The sequence below is a fragment of the Saccostrea cucullata genome, unplaced genomic scaffold (assembly GCF_032062105.1).
Source record: "Saccostrea cucullata isolate Sc308-1 unplaced genomic scaffold, CSIRO_AGI_Scuc_v1 ctg8126, whole genome shotgun sequence".
In the NCBI taxonomy this organism is placed as follows: domain Eukaryota; kingdom Metazoa; phylum Mollusca; class Bivalvia; order Ostreida; family Ostreidae; genus Saccostrea; species Saccostrea cuccullata.
This window is the reverse complement of record NW_026939630.1, coordinates 661-27620: the sequence shown is the minus strand read 5'-3', so window position 1 is coordinate 27620 and position 26960 is coordinate 661. Positions and strand designations below refer to the sequence as shown.

General features: G+C 31.5%; 1 protein-coding gene and 1 long non-coding RNA gene across 2 annotated transcripts in view; both read right to left on the bottom strand.

Moving 5' to 3' along the window:
• Positions 1 to 14216, bottom strand: part of LOC134253480 (uncharacterized) — a 77057-nt gene extending 62841 nt beyond the window's left edge. The window contains exon 1 of the mRNA XM_062736002.1: positions 14138 to 14216. Within this exon, the coding sequence (XP_062591986.1) occupies positions 14138 to 14147 (10 nt within the window). The 5' untranslated portion in view covers positions 14148 to 14216. The remainder of the gene's footprint in view (positions 1 to 14137) is intronic.
• Positions 11333 to 11904, bottom strand: LOC134253481 (uncharacterized). Its single transcript, XR_009989134.1, has 3 exons — positions 11831 to 11904; positions 11496 to 11699; positions 11333 to 11393 (listed from the first exon to the last, which is right to left on the bottom strand). It is a non-coding gene; the product is annotated as an uncharacterized LOC134253481 (long non-coding RNA).
• Positions 14217 to 26960: the final 12744 nt, after the last annotated feature.

The window sequence follows — 26960 nt, the reverse complement described above, 5'->3', positions numbered from 1 at the left end:
TTCTATGCACCTGGAATAAATATTGAATGAACCTGTCTCCCGAGACAGAAGATTTGGGATTTGATGGTCACCATGCTTATTTTTGAAAAGGGTTTTTTTTATCCACCCACTCTGTTGCAAAGATTTGGCCATATCTGACAAAGGAACTGCCCTTGTTATAAAAATTAATATACATGGAAAGAGATATAAATATCTTTCAGCTTTTGTGACAGAACGCTACGGAAGGAGTCAGGTGACCGCCTATAGCAAGTGGTTTGCGCATGAGCAGAACGTACCTTTACCTTTACGTGTGAAATAACTCTGTCCCTCTCGATAATTTTGGACTCCTATGGAGGCACCACAGGACCCACAACTGTCGACCTATACTAGACCTATACTCGAAACTCAGGACCCTTCATAGGGGATTGTTTGTGAGCCAGCATCTACTGCGACACAGCAAACATGACAAAAATTGTATATACATGTAATGCCACCCCGATAAATCAAAATTAACATGACACATCTTTGTTTTTATTTGTACAATTATAGAATCATTGTTGAAATTAATAGCATTTTCTATTGTGCTATTTGCCTCTAAATTCAATATTACTGACTATTGCAATAATTTACCAAATCAACAAGAATTTACTATGTATTAGTTAATCTGGAACCTTCATTGCAGTCTCAAATTTTGGAACGTTTCACCAAAGTTAGAGCGTGTGGAAGATAAAATAATGTCATTTTATGTACTAGTAAGTACTTTATTAGATTAAGATAATTGATTTGAATTCTACATCGATTTTTCAGAGATTTTTAATTGCTCCGATCTTTTAGCTAGATTTATGCCTTCTTTCATTTAGCAAAAATCCTTTGAAAGATATTTAAGTGATAGGCGTTGTATGAAAATTCAACCCTCTAGAATTGTTTTATTCATGATTTGTTTGAAAAATTTGCTTTCAATACACATATACTCTTATATTCAAATGGAAATTTCTTATAATAAACACCACTAAAAATTGGACATTATATTAAAACCACTCTATATTCTTACGCAGTGTTATATCACAATCTAATACCTTTACTTTATGAAGTAAAATTCAATTTTCAGAAATATTACGAGCTTATGAAAATGAAATTTTAAGAAAACTTGCTTTCAAGAGTAAAATATGTACGCGGGCACTCGGAGGATTTTTCATTACAGCTAAGTCCTTCAGTGTTAACCTGCAACTGTTCCTTTTGAGGTGTATTTTCTTGAATTTCATCATCACTTTTAGCATTTTCATCAGATAAAGCATTTTCTGGCTTTCCTTCATGACTAGATAAAACCCGCATGATTGAATAATGTCTTTCTTCTCTCTCTGCGCAAGTGAGTTAAGGCTACGTATGAAGTTTTCTATGCAAAATAATTAAATAAGACCCATTATTGCTATACATACCGCAAAAAAATGTTAAGACTTGTTTTCTAATACATTCTAGGTACCCATGATATGCGACTGCCAGTACACATTATGACGTCATATTATGACGTCATCGACCTTTACTACACAAGTTTATAAGAAACATCAACAAAATCGCTTCGGCGCAAGGGCATACCTTACTTTGTTTTACAGAAACAAGGTATAAAGAAAAGCAGAATATCCCAAAGATTTAAGATATTGCTGCACAAATGTCGACACTGCATTTGCTTAGTTACTATCCGTGCAGTTCTAAGTTGAAACAGGGTAAAAATGTATAGTCCAGCGTAATTTTAGTAAAATTTTTATCGATTGAAGAAGAGGATAGGATTTGTGCAGCAATTTTATTAATTTTAAGAATATTCTCCTCAATATCATACTTTATTTATTTTGAATTAAATAGGATATGCCCTTGCGCCGACGTTGTTTTGTTTGGTGTTTTTATTACCTTGAATGGGAAAGAACGATGACGTCATAATATGACGTCATAATGTGCACTTGCAATAATATACTGTGGGTACTAAGTATGTATACGAAAATCAATTTGAACTTTCTCTGTACATAAAATATACAATTTATGCATTTTTATTAGCTCATTTGCATAGAAAACCCATATCTAGCCTTAACTCACTTGCGTGGTTTGGACTCAATATCCTCACGTAAGTGATTATAAACATCTTCATCATGAACATCTTCATACACAGAAATTGTCTTCGATTGCTGCTGAGATGTTCGATCGTGTTCATCGGAAAGGTCCTTAAATTAAAAAGAAGTTTTAAAGATGGTGATTATAACCTTGTAACACTTTCATATATATACTGAGTAAAAAAGAATTTACATGATAGTGACGAAGTACCGACACTGTATGGATGGAAAACTAAATTTCGACTTATCATTATTAGTCAGTTTCTAACATAAGAAAACATGAATGATAAAATATAATAACAGGGCAAAGCTTTCACACCGAAGATATTGTGAGATGGACCCTAACATTAATACGCGGCAGTAAATGAGCGTTAAACTGTATATATATATATATATATATATATATATATATATATATATATATATATATATATATATATATATATATATATATATATATATATATATATATATATATATATATGTTTCAAAATTAATTTTAAAAGTTATAAAAAAATGTTTTATTATTATGCAAAATGTTTTCCTTAGCCACAAAATTTTCAGCAAAAAAGTGACAAAAGTGGTCAAGCTACTTAACATTTTTATTTTGCAAATTGCCATAGGATATTTTTAATCCATGTATTGATGTCGAGCGCGAGACAGAGATATTAATATCGTTACTATTTTAGTTTGCCATTGTAGTTTCAGGAACAACCACATGGTGGCAACAGAATAATGCTAAACTAAAGCAATCTGCATTTGTAATACGGCGCTAAGCTAGAAATATATGTAAATGTTTCATTTATGAAGCACTTCTTGTTCAGAAGAGTTATAATGAAAATCAAGTAAAGGTCACTCTTGGTTTTACAAGAGAAACTTTCATATTTGATAATGTCTGGTACAAACGGCTATTAATTGAGTATTTTCGTCATGAATTTTTTACATGTAAAGTAAAATATAACGCTGAAAACTAAACTTCTCTTGGTGTAATATATGCTACTAGGTATACATGTACCGGTACTATTCATCACCGTAACACCGGCGTTAAGTAGTGGTACAAAAATATCTTGCAATGAAATACAGAAGACCAACAGTTGTTGAAGTTAAAATATGCTTCATACATGTATCTTGACTTGTCGAGATTGTATAGTGGTTAGTATTTTTGAGTCAGGAAAAAGAAACTCAGATAGAGTGAAACACATCTAAACACGTTGATTTGTTTATCTGGACTGCTTATTTAAAAATAGCATTGGTTTGAAGGCAGTCTAGAAAAACTGATGTGTTTTCGCTAAATCTGACACAAAGTATCTAACTACTTTATAATTTAGAAATTGGTGCCATGACCAGGATAACAGTTTCTATGTAAAATGGATAAATTAAAATTGAGAACAGTCTAAATTAACATGTCAACGTGTTTATCTAGCTATATAGACTGCCTTCAATTTGGATTCATTCCTACCTTGACTATAGCTTCAGAGACTCCACTGTTGTTACAGTTTCTTCTCTCGTCTTCTGTCCGTGATTGAAATATCGGACTCCATCTTTTACTATAATCATTTAATTTAATCATTTTATTTAAGGTAATAACATACCGATAGTTTATGGTTTTAATCATTATTTGAAAATTAAGGATTTTTCCAAAGTAGATAATTTTTCAGAAAAAATAGTATTGTTATAAATTCTGTTTTCTTGATTTAGTACAGCTGTACATGCAATATTAAAATTTCGATAATTTACCAATTATTTTTATCTTTCAAACACATTGTTACGATAGAACCGGCAATAAGTCCACTGAAGATTGCAACACTTATAATTAGAGGGCTAGCATTGACATCACATGCAGAACATTGAACCGTTCCTGAAAAAATGGAAGATTTCATTTCTTGATTCTTCAGTTTGTGACAAAATAAAAAAAAATTAATGTTATTTATTCAGAACTTTAAGCCTTACAAAATTGTTTTAACCTTTTTGTTCATGGGAATGATTTCCATAAATACATTTGCTTGTAATGCAGCTTTGAAGAGACTCTGAAATTATAGATAATGCAAATAAACAATTTTTCAATAATACAAGTTCAATGAAAAACACGTTTTTTACAAGTTTCTCAATTCATGGTACACTCACTTTGTGTTTGAATATTAATAGTACACTGTAGAACGATATTTGTACGATTGTATCCACATTCAGTATTCTTCTTATCTTCTAACTGTACAATATCTTCGGCATCATATTTTAGAAGCATTTTAACATACCCATCTTCCTTATTTAATTTTTTTTTTGAACAAATTCCAGAACAATTTTTCTCTAGGTTTTTCAGGAAAAGGTCAACTGAAACAAGTAAAAGAAAATGTTTTCACAAATACGTCCTTGTTTTAAAAAAGCTTTCATTAATCAAGCCCATCTACTTAAAATTATACAGCTGTACATCACTGCTTTAATTTAAATTCTGTCCGTCTTTTATGAATTAAAAAGAAAACTTACTTGAAGAGTTGGATACACAATCTGTTTTACTTGCTATTTCTCTGTAAAAATGTGTGGCCCTTTGGACACAATTTCTGAAATTCAGAACATATATGTTCGAGGATTGTCCCAAAAAGGCATAGACATTGAAAACAGTTTTGTCTCTTTTTGCTTATTAATTTTCTTTTCTTGTCACAGCAAAAAGTAACATTTTATGATCAAGACATGCATTTCAAGTTTCATGCTAATGTCACATTAACAAAACGCCTCGTTGCTAGGGTCGGTCAGCGTTTTCTCGATGAAATTATGGTAACATCTGTTTTAGAAACTTCATATCGTTTAGGTATTTGTCTTTAGAAAAATTAAAATATACCGAGGCAAATGTTGTTGATTTATATTATCAAGACATACAAATTATTTCATATATATGTTGGCAAGTGCAAGAGAAAGCCAAAACAAAATACAAAATAAATAATGCTTTGGAAAAACAAAGCTTCACTTGTTGCGAAAAAAAAAGATATTCTAGCAATTACATATTATTTTACATGCATGTTACAGACTTACATTGACAATCACATAAATCATTTATTCTTTATTCTGTATTTCTGCATGTACATGTAGTAAAAATTAAAAAGCTATAAAATATAAAACACACGTTACTCAAAATCGCACACTTTGCAGGCCGCTGAACTAAAAATGCTGCATTCCTATAAAACCTTTACCTAACCATTAGAAATTAACGTCTAAATCGTTAGAACTCCTTTTTGTTGTACATGTATCTTTTGAGTCAATTAAAGCATATAGCACGTTCCCTTCTAGATGTAGAGAAGACGCAGTATGGCCGTATACAAAACATATTACTTGTTTGACATGTTCGTAAAAAAGATTTTTTTTGTTTACAATAGTTCCAATTAATTTTTTTTTTGGGGGGGGGGATTCCGAGAAATAAATACGTTGTAGACGAAGTAATTCTCATAAGAATTGAAAGAAAAGCATTTTCATACTTACATTTCTGCATTGCAGCCACCTTCAAGCCGAGTCGACATTACAAATGCTGCTGCTACTAACTTCAGGAAAACTAACAAAGGTGTTAATATATATTATAATAAATCACTATTTCAATGCTTAATCATGTTCTCTTTTACATTTCAATGTGTACATTTAGCAGATACATATGAAATTGCATAGTTAACTTTCCAATTGTTTTAGAGAAACCAAAAAATCATTCCATACCCAATTTCATCTCTGCTGGCTCGGAATTCTCCAACGTCTTTATCATTTCAAGACAATTAATTTGTGCATTGGATAAGGAAACAAAGTTTGAAGATGCATAAAATCATCCGGGTTAGTAAGATATTTTAAAACTATATATAATATTTTTATTTCCAAAAAATGAGATGACACTTAAGTTAAAATGAAAGATTTAAATCCTTCTCGATGGATAATACGATTTCAATTTTATATTCATTCCACGATGTCTCAGTTCAATATGTTGGCATATCAGAATTTTGTTTTCTTACACTCATTTATAAATATTCTACAGTTGCTACTTCAAATAATATAGAGAGTATCGGTATATTGAACGAACAATTTCCAAATCAAGACAGGCCCCTGAAAAATAAGTTGATGATTCAAAGGTACATGTACTCATCAAAATTTCTCATTTAAAGTAAATGTTTTACAATTTTTATGGCTTGTGGGAATAGCAGGGGACGCTTACTTCTCCATGCCAACTGGAGACAACTTAGACTTTCTAAGGTACACGGCAAAAAAAAAAAAAAAAACTTTACTCACTTTACAAAATGAAATATCGACAATTGAATTTTTTTGATATTACATAAACGACGATTCTATTTAAATTATGAATTTGGTAGCTACCCAAGTTATAATATATTACCTAGGTTGGGAAAGTTTACGTTTTATAAACCGCAAAGCGATTTATAAAAATCGTAAATTGTTCCAACCTAGGTGATATCAGTATAATGCTGTAGTATTAAATAGATTTCTTATCATTTAATTTCCCATCATTAAGTGTAGATCACAAGACAATTCTTCAAATGCTTTCAAATTGTACCTATACTTTAAATGTAACGACAGGCTGATTGATACGTTTTTGATGTTAGTCATTGTGACGTAGGCAACCCAGGTCATACGACATAATCTAATCTTAATCCAATCAAATGACACGTTAGAACCAAAATAAAATTATGTTTTACTTAAAAAGTTTTTCTGTTCCTTTCTCTCTCGTCATTTTTGTATGAAACATGCAATTTAGAAAAGGACTATATAAACACTTTTGTTTTATACTGCCAATTTTCTCAAGTCAGAATAACCATAGTGACTTCAATTTACATAGATACAAGTGTTGCACTCAAAATATGAGGAAGGATTACTTGATTTTAAAAAGTATTTAATTATATAGTTAATTTGGAATATTATGTCACAAAAGTGATCATAATTATAAATTCTGTCTAACAATAAGGGAGTCTCCTTTAAGCTCTTAACTGCTTTATTACAATTAGATTTAATGTTAATTAGGATAAATTTTATATATAATTAAAAACTATGCAACTATCCAATCAATGTTATATTGTAATTGCAAATATATACCTATTCTAAAAGTATGGATTTATGAAAAGTTATAGGAAGAATATTTACGTATCACAATACGTATGTATTGTATATTATTCTAAGTAATGACATAATTTATTATTGCATAGTAAAAAAAAAATCAAAAAAAAAAAAAAAAAAAAAAAAAGACGAATGACATTAAAAAATATATCATCAGAGTGAATCCCTTTGTAATAGTCTACTAATTTCCACAGTAATGCCCTGTTCACACGGAGAGTTTAATTCGAATTAGTTTGCTGTTTGAAAGTTAATGCGAATTAGCTTCGCTTAGCGTTCACACGGAGAATTAAATGCGAATAAGTTTAATTCGAATTAGTTTACTGCGCATTAAATTACTTCGCTTTAGCTTCGTGTGAACGCTACGCGAAGCTAATTCGAATTAAATTTTGACGCATGTGTACGGCCAGAATTAAGTCACAGGACACATGTTGGTGGATAGATATAGGTATTTGTGCTACATTTGGTTCAAAATTGAGGGAAAGTATGTTAATCACTAAAATCAATGAATACCTGTAGCCACTACATGATGTATCAAAGGATGGCTCTGCACACATGACGTGATTTACAAATGACGTCATAATAGACTTACTGACGCCTGACTGTAGAAGAAAAATTTTAATTCGCATTAGTTTACTTCGCATTAGCTGTCGTGTGAACGCAATTTAATTCGCATTGATTTGATCCGCATTAGTTTACTTGGCATTAATTTACTGCGAATTAAACTCGTCGTGTGAACAGGGCATTAGTCAAACAAGCAATACTGTGGATAGCAGAAATACGTTATCATGCATGAAGTATACCGCAACAGCCTGAATTTGCATTTAGGATACAGATAAATAAAGACCCAACAATTGGTATTAAACATGTCTGCCAAAATACAACACAATGATAGGCATTTTTGGTAACAAGTTCATTATGTATCGAAGGCCATTGAGTATACAAAATGCTGACTTTAAACAGGGTTATTGAAAACCCTGTAACATCAATGTCATGGCCAGTAGCCTGCCTCCGCTTAGAAATTGAGCGTACTCGGAGCGCTCCCTCCTGGGTATCAAATAAGTTGGGAGATGTAAATACCACATGAAGGTGAAATATGACTACGCAAATAAGAAAGTTGACAATGGAAAAGCTGAAATTATCTAGTTTATCATACAGTCTAGTTATTAGGTTTTCCTTATTGTTTATAGTCAGTTAGACAATGAAAAAAGTGACAGACTCTTCAGTGCATTTTATTTAAAGTTCTCACTTGGTATATTGAGTCGACACTTGTACATATATAATTGGACATTACTTATCTAATTGATAAAACCTCATCGATGTATCTAAAAGTTAAGGCCACAGTAGTGTGTGTTTTCTTTTTCTTATGCAGCTGTTTTCGAATAAACTCCGCTTCATAGGAAAAACAGGCCCACCAGTAAAGCAGCACAATTAGTTTTCTTTGGAAATTTTCAACATTCTCTTGGAAGCCCTGGTCACTTAAGACAACATTAAAGTTCATCAACAATAAATTCTAGCATTCTTTTAATATCAACTTCTGATTACTTAAGTATAGAATTAAAGCGGTTTTTAACAATGTAAATTTCTTCACCGGCCTGGTGCAGTAGTGAGTGCGTCTGGTTATTTATGGTTGAAAATTACAGTATAAAGTATATAAAAATCGTACGTTTTGATGTTAATGACTTTTGAAAATGATATTTTAAACTTTCTAAACGATCAATGAAATTGTTTTGAAATTTCAAATCTGATTAAAACCACTTCTTACATATGATGTGGCGTATCTTCACAGCAATGAACATCTTTCCAAAGATTAAAAATAGGAACCTTGATAGAGCATTTGCTGGACCCTGGAATGTATCCCTGCTTATAAGGATTGTAAGGAAGTCTAGGAATCCAGTTAAATAAGATAGATTGAACTCACCTTGGTTGACTGGACTGCATTAAAGACGATGAAATGTGGTTCTGAACAATTACTTCTTTAGAAACTGAACTGCGAGTTTAAGTTAGATTTCTCGTCCTTTACCGATCATATATATTTCTATGGCATCAGATCCCACCTCTAATGAGGTCCGTGTTTGTTCAGCTCCAATTTAGTATTGTTTAATGAATGGACCTTTAGGTTTGAAACCCGTTTGTTATCTTAATATGCAATTCAAATCTTTTAGGACAGGAATTTAAAAAATGTCCTAAACGAGATAACCCACTTTTGAACTCGGTACTTCAGATGTCTCCAAACTCCAGATAGGTCTGATGTTATGCTCGTGCAAGCCATTACGCACATTTCATGCGACTTCTTCATGTAAAAGGAGTCAAACTTGCTGTCTGAAAACGATTTTGTAGATGTACGAATCTGATATTGTTATTTTGGCGTACCTTCGTAACACCGGGGCGTCCTGATCGAACCGAAGTTTTGCCGAATCGTTGAAACTGTCTCCATAATGAATGCCTAGTGTTTCTTTGAACACAAATTTTTTGTGCGAAACCGTTCTTGGTCATCCAAGCTTGCAACATTCCTATAGCAGGAAGACGTTGATTTGCATATATACTTAGCATAGCACAATCGCAGATTCGTATAATAGCAAAGTGATTTTCTGAACAAATCTAGTCTTCAAAAATGTTTCGCACTCTTTGACACACAAAAATATAACTCAAGATAACATGCGAATACGATTACGTCAAAAAGCACACGTGCATGCCTATCATAAAAAATTCGCGCAATAGAGTCAATTTCAAGTCTACTGTCCTTAATATCACCACTTGTAAAGTTAACTAGCTGCTTAAACTATATACAATATCATTTGAGTTTTATGCTAAATTTACCGATACACCTGTCAGTCTTTTTTATCCCTTGATATACATGCAAGCAATGAAATGCATGGAATTAAAATTCATAGGAGGGTGGATGAAGTAAAACAAATAATGGTACTAGTATATGCAATAAAAATATAAACTGAATCTTCTGAACGATGAATATTCGCAGATAAATACATATTTACACTGTTTTCTTTACAAACTTTGTAATTTCAAGCAATGTTATTTATTCAGAACTGTTAGTATGTACTTGTCATAATTTCTATGTCCCCACTTTAATTATTTCAAAAATATAAATACCCTAAAATCAATTTACTAGTTGCTTACAATTTTGCCTTTAATTTGCAATGCTCATCTGTCAAAGCCTAAAAAAATGTAGTCGAATGAGTAATAACTCCAACGTGACCGTTTTTGTTAAAAGCATGATGTTCGGGTTCCGTATGTTTATCGGGTTTATATTTCATATTTTTTTTTATTTCCATGTGTTCTCCATTTTAAATTCGTTTAAAATTAAAAACGAAAAACAGGAAAAAGCTTGATTAACATGTGGTGAATGTCTACTGAACAATGGGCATGTGAGGCTGACATGACCCAAGCTTGTTTTGCTTCCGTTCATTGTATGAGTGTATCTGTTTATTTTACGTCAAAACTTTACAATTACCACCCGAAAGACCTACAAAGCATACCTTTTTTTCTTACAATTATAAGACATTGCTAGATTTTTAATAGACACTACAAAACCATCCTAAAGTTTATCAAGAAAAATAAATGGAACCGGAAGCCGAAGTGCCCTCACCTCAATGTCAGACTGGAGGAGTGGGGAATGCATGTATGAACACGTTATACATGTATGCTGTAGGCCTAATATTGTCGGCATGCAGAGACAATTTTGGTAAGCCATCTTGCCATCCAAATCTCAACCCCTATTAGCATGTATGTCAGAAGATAGACCGGAGAGTGAAGCAGCTTTTCCAGCCACAGAATCTATCGGAACTACATGTAGAGGACGACCTAGTCAACACACGGAAAAACCTCCAATAATGATTTTTCTTTAATAGTGTGAGCTCTTTGAGGAACGGTCGTCTTGCTGTGAATTTGTTTGAATGGAGGATAATGCAGTATTCAACGTTGCTATTTTTTAAAATCTAGGATGCCTTAACGTTTTTGCAATTTGTGAGAAAGCGCTTTAATTAAATAAATAAAATGAAAAATATTGTTCGGCTTCTTTTTTTTTATCATGTGTACGTATTAAATTGTATTGTCAAAACAATTCAATATAAACGCAGTGTAAAGCAAAAGCTTGCCTGGGGACTTAGAAATTTTGAAAATTATAAAAATGAACATTTTCCAAACCCTTCTGTTTATCGAAATTATTTCCATAAATACATCGGAATGTAATGCAGCTTTGAAAAGACTCTGAAATTATAGATAATGCAAAACAATTTAATTTCCATATAACAAAATTGTTGAATGAAAAACAAATTTTTACAAGAGTTTCTCAAATCATGGTAGACTCACTTTGTGTATGAATATTAATGGTGCACTGCAGAATGATATTTGTACGATTGTATCCACATTCAGTATTCTTCTTATCTTCTAACCGTACAATATCTTCGGTACCATATTTTAGAATTATTTTTACAAAACCATCTGCCTTTTCTGATTTTGTTTTTGAACAAATTCCAGAACAGTTTTTCTCTAGGTTTCTCAGGAAAAGGTCAACTGAAAAAGGAAAATGTTTTTCATGTATGTGTCCTTGTTTTAAAAAAGCTTTCATTAATCAGGGTCATTTACCTAAAGTTATACATCACTTAAATTTAAATTCTGTTCGTTAAAGAAAAAAGAAAACTTACTTGAAGAGTGGGATACACAATCTGTTTTATCTGCTATTTTTCTGTAAAATTGTGTGGCCCTCTGGATACAATTTCTGAAATCCAGAACATATATGTACAGTAGTTATAAATGTTAGTTCCATATTATTTGATTAGTAACATGTAATACTATAATCACAGTCTACCACTAGATGTTTCATTTTAATTTAAAAATGATAATTACATAAAGAGCAAAATCTACGCAATTAGATATCCTTTGGCATATTCATACTCATTAAGGAAATAAAGCTTTGAACCTTATCCCATATTTGGTTGTCTTTAAAAATCTGTCACATATTTCATTTTGTGAGCGATTGAAATTCAATTCAAGGAATGCATTAAGACAAATTGTAACTAAATAAATGGTTGCTAGGGTCAGTGTTTTTTTTTTCAATGAAATTAAGGTATTTATCTGCTTTAGAAACTTTGTATATGTATCTTTAGAAAATATACCTTGGCAAATACTGTTAATTCAAATCACCAAGATATACAATGTTCTTCATAAAAATGGTGATAAGTGGAAAGAATGAGACCAAAAAAAAAATAAAAAAAAAAATATTAATAATATTATGAAAAAAAATAGAGGTTAATGTTTTGAAAATATAAATCATTTTTTCTGAGTACACATTTTATATACATATTATTAATTAACATAGGCAATCACTTAAATCATTTTATATTCCTTAGTTCTCCTGCGAAACGACTGATCTTGTTTTTTGTTAAAAGCATCTATTTAATCCCTATTCCCTTATTCTGCATATACATGTATTTACTAGTAAAAGGGAAAAAAGCTGTAAAAGATAATACGAGTATGCACGAAATATGTGGATAACGCAGAGTATTCAAGCTCAAAAGTTCATCAAATACTATAAAATAGGAGCAGAACTCCAATACATCAGTGGTGGAATCAGGTGCCATGACGTAGTGGGCATCTCCTGCCGACCGGTCACATCCGCCGTGTGCTCCTTAGCACGACCAGGAAATAACGGAAAAAATTTAATCGTGGACATCTCAGTGTAGAGCCTAACAATCAGTATGAAAAAATCAGTCAGCATTTATAACTTGTATTTGGTGTCAAGATCATTGTATCTACCATAGATTTTACGCAATTATGACTATAAACGAGACTGCTGATATTCTTGTTTCATCAAATTGTTTGTCAACATCTTGCATGCTCTTGCATATCAAAACAACCGAGAGATATGAACTCTGTATGCAGGTGACAAAGGTATATTGCTGCAAAAGTAAGGAAAGATGACGATTGAAAAGTTAATGTCATCACGCTTATTATAAATTTTGTTAGATAACCATAAATCTTTTTCCAGTAAGAGATCAAAACATGAAACAGATGTGTCAGACTCTGTGATATCTTTTATTTCAAGCTCACCGGGATATTTTGTGTCGACATAAGAATGGAAATTAATATTTTAATTGACAATGCATCGTTGTTATATCTAAATCTTACGTGTAAAAGATTTTGAACAAATTTTGCTTTATATTTATACAAAAATAGGTCTGCTAATAACTGGGCGGGAATCTTTTTATTATCAACTTCAGAGTATAATTTATGTGTATACATTGTATTATGTGTACAATCAAAATGTTTTTAATAAAGAAATTTTGCAATTGACCAGTGTCAAGGTATGTAAATTTACGAGTTCCATTTTTATTGAAAAGCAGCTGTAAATGAAGTCAGAAAACATGAACTATAATTTATCGTGGGGAATAGTTGTAATGAAAATTGACAAGTCAAAAGTTTCTATGATGTTGATTTTGTTAAAAAATTGTGATTTCAAATGTTCCAAAAGTTCCTTGGAATTTTTTAGCATCCACATTTGATTTACACTTCTCAATATATTGTTGAACAGTACTGTTAAAGTTTTTCCTTCACTAATTGCAAATACCAATTACATTTTTTGAAAAATTCTTCAAAAAAGGATTTATTTGGTGTTTAATCGGTCCAAATTGTTTTTTGTTTCATTCCGAAAAAAAAATTCCGTCGGAGACAAGGCAATTCTCTTCTGAAAAAATGAAAGAAAAATATTTTAAAATAATACTTACATATCTGCATTGCAGCAGTCAGATGATTAGACATTACAAATGCAGCTGCTACGATCTTCCGAACAACTAATAAAGGTGTTTTTATTTATTGAAAAAAAACCCCACTATTTCAATGAAATTCGTGTTCTCCTTAATTTACAATTTTCAATTTCTAAATGTATCAGATATATACGAGATGGCATGGTTAACATTTCCAATGTTTTAAAGAAAGCAAAAATTATTCTTCACCCAATTTCATCTCGGCTGGCTCAGTTTTCTCTTAAATCTTAATGAAGACAATTGATTTGTGCCGTTGGATAAGGAAACATTGGTGTATGCATGAAATCATCCTGGTTAGTTATTATATTTAAAAATATATATAATATTTTCCCCTAAAATGAGACAGCACTTACATGTATGTAACAAATAAAAGATTGAAATCCTTTCCAATAAACAATACATAGTAAATTCTATAACCACTTCATGATGTTTGTTTGAGTTATATGGCATTTCATAATGTTGTTTTCTTAGACTGATTTCTAAATATTTTAATTAATGCTTCAAATCATATAGAAAAAAGTATTATGAACGAGCAACTTCCAAATCAAGACAGATCCCCGAAAAATGCGATGATGATTCAAAGGAACTCATCATCTCATTTAAAGTCAATGCTTTACAATTTTATGGTTTGTGGGATGGCAGGGGATGCTTACTCCGCCATGGCAGCTGATCCCGCCTCTGATATTTTAGAAGTCCCTGTTTGATTGACTTTCAGTTAGAATTTCAGCATGAACACTTAGTCTAGCTATATGTTATTTTTGCATTTCATTCTTTTCAATGTGCAATACTATTTACTCTTAAACTTTCCTTGTAACAATTTAGCAAATAGCACAATCACAGAGATAAGTGATTTAAATTCTGGTATAATTTGCTGAATAAAGTTATTATGGAAAAAAAACTTAACCCATTTAACAAAAAATCCATCATTGGTTATTTTAGAGGTTATTTAAACGACTATTGTATTTAAAGAATGAATTTATAAACTACTGTTGAAACCTGGATTGAGACAGTTTATTTTAAAGGGGCTTGGACACAGTTTCAGCTAAAATTTTAAAATTCATTTTTTCATTTTTACAAATATTTAACTAAGGTCTTTATAATGACCATCAAAAATTTGAACATCAGTTGTCGAGATACAAGACAGATTTAGAGCTCCAAACCTTTGTTATGTAAACAAGGGGCGTGTCATGTTTTTGTTTACATAGGTTAATGTACTACTATATGTTTGTTCAAAGTAGATAATTGCGATAAAGAAGTTAATTTGAAATACGTTTCGACAGTTTCTATTGATTTGCTAAATTTTATTTTGTTATATATATGATATTTTCTATATGTAAACAAAAACAAGGCACGAGCCTTGTTTACATTATGGAAAACATTAAGTTCTATATCTCGTTTGTTAATCAACAAATTATGTTCAAATTTCTGCTAATCATTAGACGAAGAGTTTGGTAGGAATTGTAAACATTAAAGTTGGTTAAAAAATTCAGTTGAAACTGTGTCCATGCCCCTTTAACACGGCGGGTGTGACCGGTCAGCAGGGGATGCTCACTCCTCCATGGCACCTGATCCCACCTCTGATGTTTAAGAGGTCCGTGTTTGCTCTGCTCTTATCTTGTATTGTTTTATGGACGTTGATATTGAATACTGTTTGTTATCTCCATATATCCTTCTCTTTATGAACCGTGAACCAATTGTTGTTCCAAAGTACAATGTAGGTAATACCAGTATAACTTTGATATCTATTAAATTCGTTTCTTATAATCTAATTTTCCATCAATAATTGTAGAAAATGACAATTATTTCTACTTCAAAATGCATTTAAAATGTACCTATTTTAAATGAAACGACAAGCGGATTGATACATGTGCGTTATTGACGTTAGTTATTGTGACGTGGGCAACCCAGGTTATACAAAATAGTCTATTTTTTTAATCCAAACAAATGACACGTTAGACCCAAAATAAAATTTATATTCTATTATAAAAAGTTTTTTCCTCGTATTTTCTCTTTCCTCATTTTTGTATAAAATATGCTCTATAGAAAAAGACTATAGAACACGTTTGTTTATTCTGCCAATTTTCTAGACTCCAGAAATACAAAAGCTATAGTGACTTTAATTTAAATACAAGTGCTGCATTCACAATATGAGGAAGAATTACTCTATTTGGAAAGTATATATAGATTAGAAATTTGTCTCAAACGTGATCAATCATAATAATTAATCTGTCTAACAATAAGGAAGTCTCCTTCCAGCTCTTAATTGCTTTGTTGCACTTATAGTTAATAATTATCAATTAGAATAAATGTTTATCGATAGTTAAAAATTTACTAATATCCAATCAATGTTGTATTGTATTTGCAAAGAAAAGCGTAAATAAAAGTGTTTTAAGGAATCTGGATGTATGAAAGGGTAGGAAGAATATTTATATATCACAAACATGAATGCATTGTATATTATTGTAAGTATTGATATAATTTTTTATTGTATTGTAGGAAAAGAAAACACCCAAAGTAATTGAAAATTATATCATGAGAATGAATAATCTATTTAAACCCACCCATTAGTCAAACAAACAGTGCTACTGATAACAGAAAAAAAGAAACTTTTATTAGTTATCATGCACGGAGTATACACCAACAGTCCAGAAGTTCTACAGTAACTGGCTTATACATGCGTCTCCGATTTCCGTTTCTCTATTTATAAATTAAACACTTCAAAAAAAAAAAAATTAAACAAAAGCTTAATTGTCAATTCTTGTTTCAGCTTTATGACGATTTGAATTAATTCTCCTACTTACGAGGCCCAATTTATAATATGAAGATAAAGAATTTTTTCCACTACTTTCCTGTGTAACAAATGCAAACCTCATTTCCCAAAAAACTTTCTTCGCTGAGCAACATTATCACATGGGTAATAACTGTTTATAAGTATGGAAAAGGTGAATATAACAAACAGTTATCGAACTAAGAAAAATATAAAAACAATAAAAAAAATATATATACAGGTTATAAAGACTAACCTTTGGAAATTCCAGAGATTGGATCAAGTGTCATTAAGGGTTAAGCATCCCCTATTCATCAGCCACACACGCCGTGGGCTTTTTGTGTTGACTGGGTAGACAGAACATTCTGAAGTCGAATTCAGGATACAAACAAATAAAGACCCAACAATTGGTATTAAACATGTCAGCAATAATACAACCCAATGATAGGCCTCTTTGATAACAAGGTCATTATCACGTCCAATGAATTTTTGAAATACTGACTAAAAACACGGTCTTTGAAAAACCTTTAAAACCAATGCAGTAACATGCCTCAGCTTAGAATTGATCGAACTCGGAGCATGATTTAAAAAAGTTGGGAGATATAAACACCATATGAAAAATCTAGTGGGATATAACTACACAAATAATTACACCACCTTATTGTCACACAAACTTGGTAATCATTATACAACAATAGCTGGGATAATCCTGTAAGCGCAATATATAACATCTAAGTTGAAACTTTTCATCATTTGCCTTATCCCAGCTTTAATTTACATGATTGTTTGTAATTTTATTTCTATATTCGTGGCTACAGTAAGTGTATTTTCTTTTTCTTATGCAGAATTCGAAGTTTCTGAATAAATTCCGCTACATAGGAATATAATCTAAGTACTCAGAAGTATAGAGGGCCGGGCTCTTTTACAGAGTAGAATGAATTTCTTACATGAATCACGTTTATATTCTAATGAAAATATTATTTTAAAACTATCAATATAAATGATAAGACACTGGCAGTGAGTTTTTCAATCCTAATACCACGGTCCGATTTGTCAGAATCAGAATTAATCTGGTACAGCAGCTGAATGTAAACAAACAGGCCAGTCTGGTTCCCTCTCTTGCTTTACCTGGTATGTGTAGAGAACTACGATAACACTGATTATAAAAAATCCTTACGCTAACACTACTGGACGAAAAAAGTGCTGAGAATCCCAAATTTTACTGATAATGTTTGATAATTACTGATACGGTGCTGTTCTTGCTGATAAATACTGATATTTACTGTTATTATTACTGTTGTTGCTGATAATTTTAGCTGTTGCTGATAAATACTGATAATTACTGTCGTCTTTTACTGTGGAGTCTGATAAATGCTGATAAATACTGTTGAGGTACTGTCGCTGCTGAGAATTACTGATAATTACTGTTGAGGTACTGTCGATGCTGAGATTTACTGATAATCACTGTGGTCATTGTTTTTAACCTGGGAATGGATTAAAATAGCCTGAGAAATGATTATTTGTTTTTTTTTAAAGTATTTTAACAAATTCATTACAGTCAATTACAAAATAAATTATTCTAAATAAAAAAGTCACGTTTTATTAATTTGTTTTCAGTTTTCAGCTATTTATTTCATTATAATTATTTTAGACCATGTTAACATAAGCTTTCATAAATGTTTATATTTTTTCTTTAAATTTCTCCTTACACGTAGATGACATTATCTGAGGAAAATTATTCTATTGTATTTGCAGTGGTTTTTCTTCCCAAGTACTTTTTTAAAAAGTTTAATATTTGTTCAAGGTTAAAAAAATCTCATCTCATATTTTTTCTCACATGTCTGTGTACTGTCATCAAAAGCTTTTTGTGGGTATCTTTAATACTTCAATACAGTCAATGGTTGTAAATATCAATTTATTTTACCGTGTGGAGAACTGAAAATGCATGAGCAAATTAAGTTGAAAACACCCCCCCCTTTCCATTTACTTTTAAATTAAGCTCTCATTTAAACAAGACAGTACCAAATATTTGTCATAAAATCTAGTCTTAAGCGTACACTTTGTTATTTAATAGAAGAATCTGACAGGGTTAAATAATTAAATTGAAGCATCTTTATTTTTTTTATATATTATGTAGACAGCGCGCTCTAGTTCTCCGATGTCCTCCCTGAGAATTTTATATCATTGTGTCGCTTTCTAGCTTTCTTTCTCTCTCTCTCTCTCTCTCTCTCTCTCTCTCTCTCTCTCTTTTAAATTATTTGTTAAGGCTTAAGTATTGTACACTACATGACATAAATCTTATTCAGTGTGATTTTCAGTCAATGAAATATATACATGTCTTTCTTTAGGCTTATTCTTTTTTCATTGTATACAGTTTTAAGTCTATGGGCATATGGCTTCTAATATTATGCGCCTCTCCTTAAACATGTTATATGCGGTCAGTCAGTTAAAAAACAAAATAAAATAAATCATAACCTGAATTAACTTTTTCCATTAATGCACACTTTGTGCTTGTTGTTCTGGAACATACGTGTCAACCACGTGTAAAAGTTCTACTTTCGTTTTAGAATCGGGTCAATTATTAGTACATTCTGCCATAGGGATATCGTTACGGCTTGCGTTTTTGTAAAATTAGAATTTTTGTGCAGAGATTATAATTTTTTTTTTAATTCCATTTTTGTCCGAGACCTTTGTATAAACGAACAGTGCAGACTTGGTGTTTATTCGTGTGATTTTACTTGAATGTAGCACAAAAAGGAGGGGGTGAAATACTGTTTACAATTAAGTGATAGCCGATAGGGCAAGGTCTGTTCTTTAGTTGTGTGTTTTAAAAGTCATGCAAGTTACAATGTATGATGTTATACTTATCGAATTTTTTTATAATTATGCATGAATGAACCATACAAAATTCAGAGCTGAAGTAATCATAACATTTATTCATGAGTGCGACACAACGTCGACATTCAAAATTCATACATTTAAGGTTTTTTTTCTCGGATAAAGCGAAGTGGAGTTTCCCTGCATCTGAATTGTGTACAATTAATGCTAATATTATTTCAAAAAAGTGCTTCACTAAACAATCTTTCTCTTTATATCTATATGATTGTATATTTTGCACACTTTTTTTTAATTAAAAATTGAAGTCAATTTCTCGTCTACGTATTTATCGGACGGGTCCCAAACCATCGTTAGCAGAGATTCAGAATTGAAAATACATGTGACCACCTCCCCCGGGATATTCTTTTTTCTGATAAACAAAATATACTCCCCGGCCTAAATTCCCTTACTTCGCATTTATAGCAACCTACAAAATTTTTTTGTTTAGTTTCTTATTCACGCATGCCTTTTAGACCTACTGTTATGTATAAAATCACCTACATTTTATATGTTTTTATGGTCTATGTATACTAATGTAAAATGGTAAAAAGATTCAAATAAATGATTTATTGAAGAAATATGCGTAAAACTAAAAAATGAAATTAAATACTGAAGAAAGATAGGTCTTTGAAAATTGAATTAATAATTAAAATAAGTCTGCACAACGTACATGATGTACATGTATATATCTTTTTTTTTTTATTATAGTACCAAAGTGTTCTATTCTAAATATTTTTTCTATCAATTTTATTCGTCATCAAATTCAATATTACAGATTTTTTTTTTTTCGTGCGACCGTAAACTTTAAGATTGTTCCAAAGTAGCGAGTACATGTACAGTGTAGGTAGTTTGTTTATTGATAACACCGGTAGCCGCAGACGAAGAACAATAGGTAATTAGTGCCCATTGTTACGCTGACCACTACAATTTGCATGGAATATACAAGTTGTACCCCGTTCTACCCCGGGGCTGAAGACATGTACACAATACAGCCAAATCACAGGTCGATCACCGATTTCTGATCAATTGAAATCAATTTACAGGTGTTTTCCTTTCAACTTTTTACCATGCAAAATTAAAATCGATCAATTTGATCATAATATTACTAATAGTAACATATTGAATTAAGTCTCATTTCAGTTCTTATTTCCCATTCCATAAAATCAAATAAAAAAAAAAATTAATGAGATTTCAAACCTGATTAGATTTAAAAATGATTTTGTATTTAAATTTTAAGAGACAAACTAAACACATGTACCTGTGCACTAGGGATTCTTAACCTCTGATTTTTAATCAGCTCGCCCCATTTGCCGGTTGCACATGCATACAGTGTGTAATTGTACATATGTATATGTGGAGGAGTTTAATTCTTGGACGATCTACAAACGTCTACATAACATTAAAATAAATAAATAAATAAATAAATAATTAAATTAAAATCAGTGCCCACAGATTGAACATATTCAAACCTGTTTTCACCTCTTAGTTACTTTTTAAAAGGGATGAAATTTCTAATTTTCGAGCAAATTTTCAAATATTTCGATAAAAAGAGATCAGAAAACTGAATATTTAACAAGATAAATATAATTGTTTTCGAAAAAAAAAAGGCCTTCAAAAACAAAATGTTGTCCAAACTCGACCAGTTGACCTAGTGAAAACGGAACAAATCCAACTTTTCGAACCTGCAGGAAACTTTTTTTTATCCCATTTTTTTTCCATCCATTAAGAACTTTTTTCCTTATTATTGAAAAAAAGATCACCGATCTCCCTACATAATTTTCTTGGAGTCGGGAAAGGCGGCGATGGATCTTTTTTAAGATAGCATAATTTTCTTTTTATTTACAGTTTATTTTTCAAGAAGATCTTATGCAAAAGTAAAATTCCATTTTTTTTCTTCGGTTATTTCTTTTTTTTATTAATTCCATTTCTATATAATTATTCATTCTATTAATAATTCATTTGATGATTGTCAAAATTTTCACAAAGGTAATAGTAGAAATTGAGATCAGCATACATACATACAGTCATGTAATTTTGTCACAAGCAGAACATTTGAAGAAATATGAAAATTTTGTCATGATAATTCAAGTAAAAGAAAGTGATTATTGAAGGTTTTTATAGCCCTCTGTTTTATTTTAAACCAATTACCAGGTTAAAAACAATGACCACAGTAATTATCAGTAAATCTCAGCATCAACAGTACCTCAACAGTAATTATCAGCAATTCTCAGCAACGACAGTACCTCATCAGTATTTATCAGTATTTATCAGACTCAACAGTAAAAGTCAACAGTAATTATCAGTATTTATCAGAAACAACAAAAAATATCAGCAACAACAGTAATAATAACAGTAAATATCAGTATTTATCAGCAACAACAGCACAGTATCAGTAATTATCAAACTTTATCAGTAAAATTTGGGATTCTCAGCACTTTTTTCGTCCAGTAGTGTAATGAACTATGTTCTTTGACTTAGGACTGAAGTTTTCAATGTCATTACTACTTATGTCTGTTTTATTGATAAACTTCTTTTATTTTTGTTGCTTTATTTAGCATTTGTGTTATCTTAAAAAAAAATGAGAGTAAGCACTATATTTTTACACGTGACTTTAAAATGGCGACTGTGGGGTTGACTTCCTGCCTTGAACAGGATGACATAAACCGGCAATTGCTCTTTGAGCAATAAGCCCGGCTAAAAACACTCCTACCAGTAAAGTAGCACAATTAGTGCCCATTGAAATTCAAACAGTCTGTTGGAAGCCTACGTCACCGAGGATAACATAAATGTTCATTAATGACAAAAATGATAAAATCCAGCATCTTAATTTAAACTACTGATTACTTGTAAAGAATTATCTATTTGTCAGAAATGGCCTAATCTCGGCAATAGTATTGGTAAATAATGATATTCTTTTGCAGAATGAGCATGGTGACCATCAAAACCCAAGTCCTCTATCTTTTGAGCGTCGTTTATTTCATGTGGATAAAGTATGGGTGCCTTCACTTTATCATATCTGATATGTTTAAAGTCTAAAGAAAACGATATTCTAGGGATTTGATAATTATATTATTGTAAAGATATTCATCTATTTTGCTAACTGTAAGTTGGCGATCTTTCATATCAAATTTCTTAACAAAAGACACGTCTCTCTCCCACTTTGCTTTCACTGGGCAACAGAACAAACATAATTTTAAAACATCTCCCTACCTTCACTTAAACAATCAATCCAATTAATGACACAACTTCTAGCAAGACTTTTGTCTTCGTAAACCGTACACAAATTATTATAAACTTCTACAAAGGAATTTTCAAGATATACATTTAAGTTCGCAGCCATTTGTTTCTCGAATACGACTGAGTCAAACATTTTTTGTGACCTACCTTATGACGTCATTTTTACATTGTGACGTCACAAACACTGGGAAAAACATTTCATTACATATGCTATTTATAGAATATGTGTATGACTTAATGTGTGCCAAATTTCATTCTAATCTGAATTGTGGTTTTGTAAATATAGAGATAGTTCGCGAACTTTTTGATCACCCTTCGTATTTATCCAAAGTAAACCAAAACAAGAGACTGGCCTTGTTAACATAACAAAGGTTAGAACCTCTAAATATGGAACGCCGTCACTGCCTTATAGCAGAACACTACTATTGCATTGTGTCAACCTTCCATTACATTATTTCAACTCTTTATGACATTAACCCACACTACTATTGCATTGTGTCAACCTTCCATTACATTATATCAACTCTTTATGACATTAACCCACACTACTATTGCATTGTGTCAACCTTCCATTACATTATGTCAACTCTTTACGACATCAACCCACACTACTATTGCATTGTGTCAACCTTCCATTACATTATGTCAACTCTTTATGACATTAACCCACACTACTATTGCATCGTGTTAACTTTCCTTTACATTATGTCAACTCTTTATGACATTTACACATACTACAATTATATTTCGTCAACTTGCATTTCGTTATGTTTACTTTTCATTAGATCTTAGTTTTTATTCACTGATGTGAAAAGCTCATGCCATACTGTGCGCACTCTTCTACATTATGTCGATTCACTTTTACGTTATGCGAACACGGATATCCTCGGCCTTTATATGAGCACATCGTATTTTCCGCGTTCCGCAAGCGCTAAAAATGGCGGAAGAGAAAACTGTCGTAGAAGAGACTCTCAGCGATTTGGGAATGAAATCTTTAAATGAAAACTTGAAGCGACAAATGATTGACAATCTTGAAACGTGCAAAGCCTTAACACTGCGACTGTGAATTAAAGTCACGTCGAAATTCAATGGTGTTTATTTTAATCTCGTAATTAAAGAAATCAAATATTATGAGTCGTGCAGCAATCACTTTTTTCTTTTTCTTTTGATTTTTTCTTAATAAAAGTCTTAAACTTTGAAGGACATTGCATTAGTTTCACAATAAGTTTAGCTGAATTAAGTTGAAAACTTTTTTCTATAAAACTATAAAGCATGAGACCTTCTCCGCTTTCTGCCCTTGGTCTCGAACCATATACCGCCCCCCTTCCTTGTTCATATCTGCCACTGATATGTGCCCATGCATGCTTACTAAGGCATATTCAATTGATTTAGATGAGTGACTGGTAGATTTTTGTAATAGAATTCTGGCCCTGGAATGATTAAAAAAATTACTAACTCCAGTGACGTAGCATCTCTTTTTGAAAGAGGAGGTCAGCTAGAAAAAAATCATTTACCCGAAAAAAACTTGACAAGCCAAGAAAAAAAATGTCCAAGCCCGAAAATCCAATTTCGGGGAGAGGGTCCAACTTCGATCAGTCCTATTTTTTTCCCAGATATATTACATTACCCTTAGTGGATTATACTTCAACAAAATATGGGGGTGGGGGCTGTACAGTTTCAATGAACATTACATTTTCTATAGTAAAGTTATGTCTGGGAAAAGAGGGGGGGGGTGATATTATGTGCCTGTAATTTGTCCTAATCAATCAGGAACCCCCCCCCCCCCCCTTACCAGTCATTAAAACACGGTCGTCAACATTCATTACATACTAGATATACAGCTTTGAGATAATGTAAATGTTTTTTAACATCAGGTAATGAACTTTTGGAATCAACATGATAAAGAGTTAACACAATATAAAGATATTTTTAAATCACATAAGAAAGAATTGACATAACGTAATAATATATCCACATCACGGAATGGAGTTTTGACATAATGTAATGAAGTATTGATATAATATAAAGATATGTTCACATTATGTTATACACTTTTTACACCACATAATAAAGCACTGACATAAAGGTAAGATGTGTTCACCTCACATCATGATGCCCTCGCCGTAAAATAAAGATAAATCCATATCACGTAATAATGCTTTGATATAATAGAAATATACACTCTCAAAAAGGAATGGGCTTTTGACTTCATGTAATGATAAGTTTAATTATAAAACACAATTTACTTGACGTAATGCAATATTGACCTCACATATTAAAGAAATGAAATGATGTAAAGAAAAATTCATTTCATGCAATAAAGTTTTAACACAATGCAAACACATTATCACTTCACATAATGAATTTTTTACTTTAAGTTATGAAGTGCTGACATAATGAAAAGATGTATTTACTTCATGTAATGCAGCATTGACATGATGTTAAGATATATTTACATCATCTCATAAAAAATGGACATAACGTAAAGATATATTCACATCACGTAATGATAAATTGACATAATAAATGCATAGTTGTATGCTATAAGGCAGTGATGGCGTTCCATATCTAAATCTATCTTGTATCTCAACAACTAAAATTAAATTTTTTGATGATCATTAAAAATGCCTTAGTTAAGTACTGAAAGGAAAAAGAAACGCATCAGAACATAATATGGGAATTTTTTTTTGACTATGTGGCCGAAAAATATGAAAATTGGTCAGATGTGAATTTTGGTTACTTAGCACAAAAATCGCTAGTCAAAACTACTCAACCATGAAACGTATGGCGTCACATAGGGGAAATGATAAAAAGTCAAAAACACGTGCATGTTGATGATGATAATTTTGTGATAAAATTTTGTACTGTCATACGATGCATTAGAGTTATAGAAATCGTTTTTGCATATTTTCAGTCAGTATAAATTTCTTGCAATCGTGGTATGGCTGACGGAAGGTACTGTGGGTTTAGTAATTGAATTCAAAATTGCATAAGTTAATAAAAAGGCAAAAACATGCTGCTGTACAGATTGTTTTCAACTTTTCAACCAAATAAAAGTTTTTTTTTGGTTGTCAGAGAGTTAACTTAAAATGTTTCCAACCAACCATGACGGCGACGTTGGCGCGTAACAACGTCACAACAAGATAGGGATTTTCATCATGCCACCTCGGTTATTGTCAAGGCATTATCACTGAAACTGATATTTATACAGCAGACAATCATACTAATTTTTTTCATCCTAAATTGACAGAAACTCTCTGTTCTAACGTGGGCCATGAGCTTGGCCACTTTACGTCGATTTTACTCTCAAACGCGCACGTACACGTCGTTTGCGTGATTTTTTTTAGCATGTTTACACTGGAAAAATTTAGCTAGTGTTTGTCGAGCCTTTCTTTTCAAAAATCCACGTGTACCAAACCTGCTGGGTTCCGTACATTCTATCCTAAATCGAAAATTCGTATTCGATTTGGCGGGGGGATCTGTGGGCTTTGGAATAATGCAGCTAATCTCAGCCATTAAGACTACCGACGGAAGGATTGAATAATAATGTTATGAAAAAGAAAAATGCTCTGGTGAACTTAATGCACAGGAAAATCAAATTTGTTACTTATGCAAAAGGGAGATTATGAGAATTTTGGGTGGTGTCGACATATTGATATCAATATCTCAGGAATTATCACTCAAAATCACACAAAATTTTGGTAACTTGTTGATTAAAGATGGATTAGAATGTATGATAACTATGGTGGAAAACATATTTGAAATAATTGTTTTAATTAAACTCAAAAGTTTAATATGCGTTTCTTAATCCTTTCAGTATATTTGTAAACATAAAAAAATAGAAAAATAAATTCGTAAACAATTTAGTTGAAACTGTGTCCAGTCCTTTACATGTAATGATGTTTATTTCATTAGACGGAAGTGTTTTAGAAACAGTTTCTACATCTAATATAAACTGATGTGATTAATGTCCGCCTTGTTTTCTTCATTTTAAACATATTAAACAATTATATTTGATACTTTTGAAAGTTTGCATTAGTATTTTTCAGACAGCTTTTAGATCAATTATGCCAAGAACTGATTTTTTACGAGCTTTCTTATAATTATTTTTAGCTCACCTGAGCCGAAGGC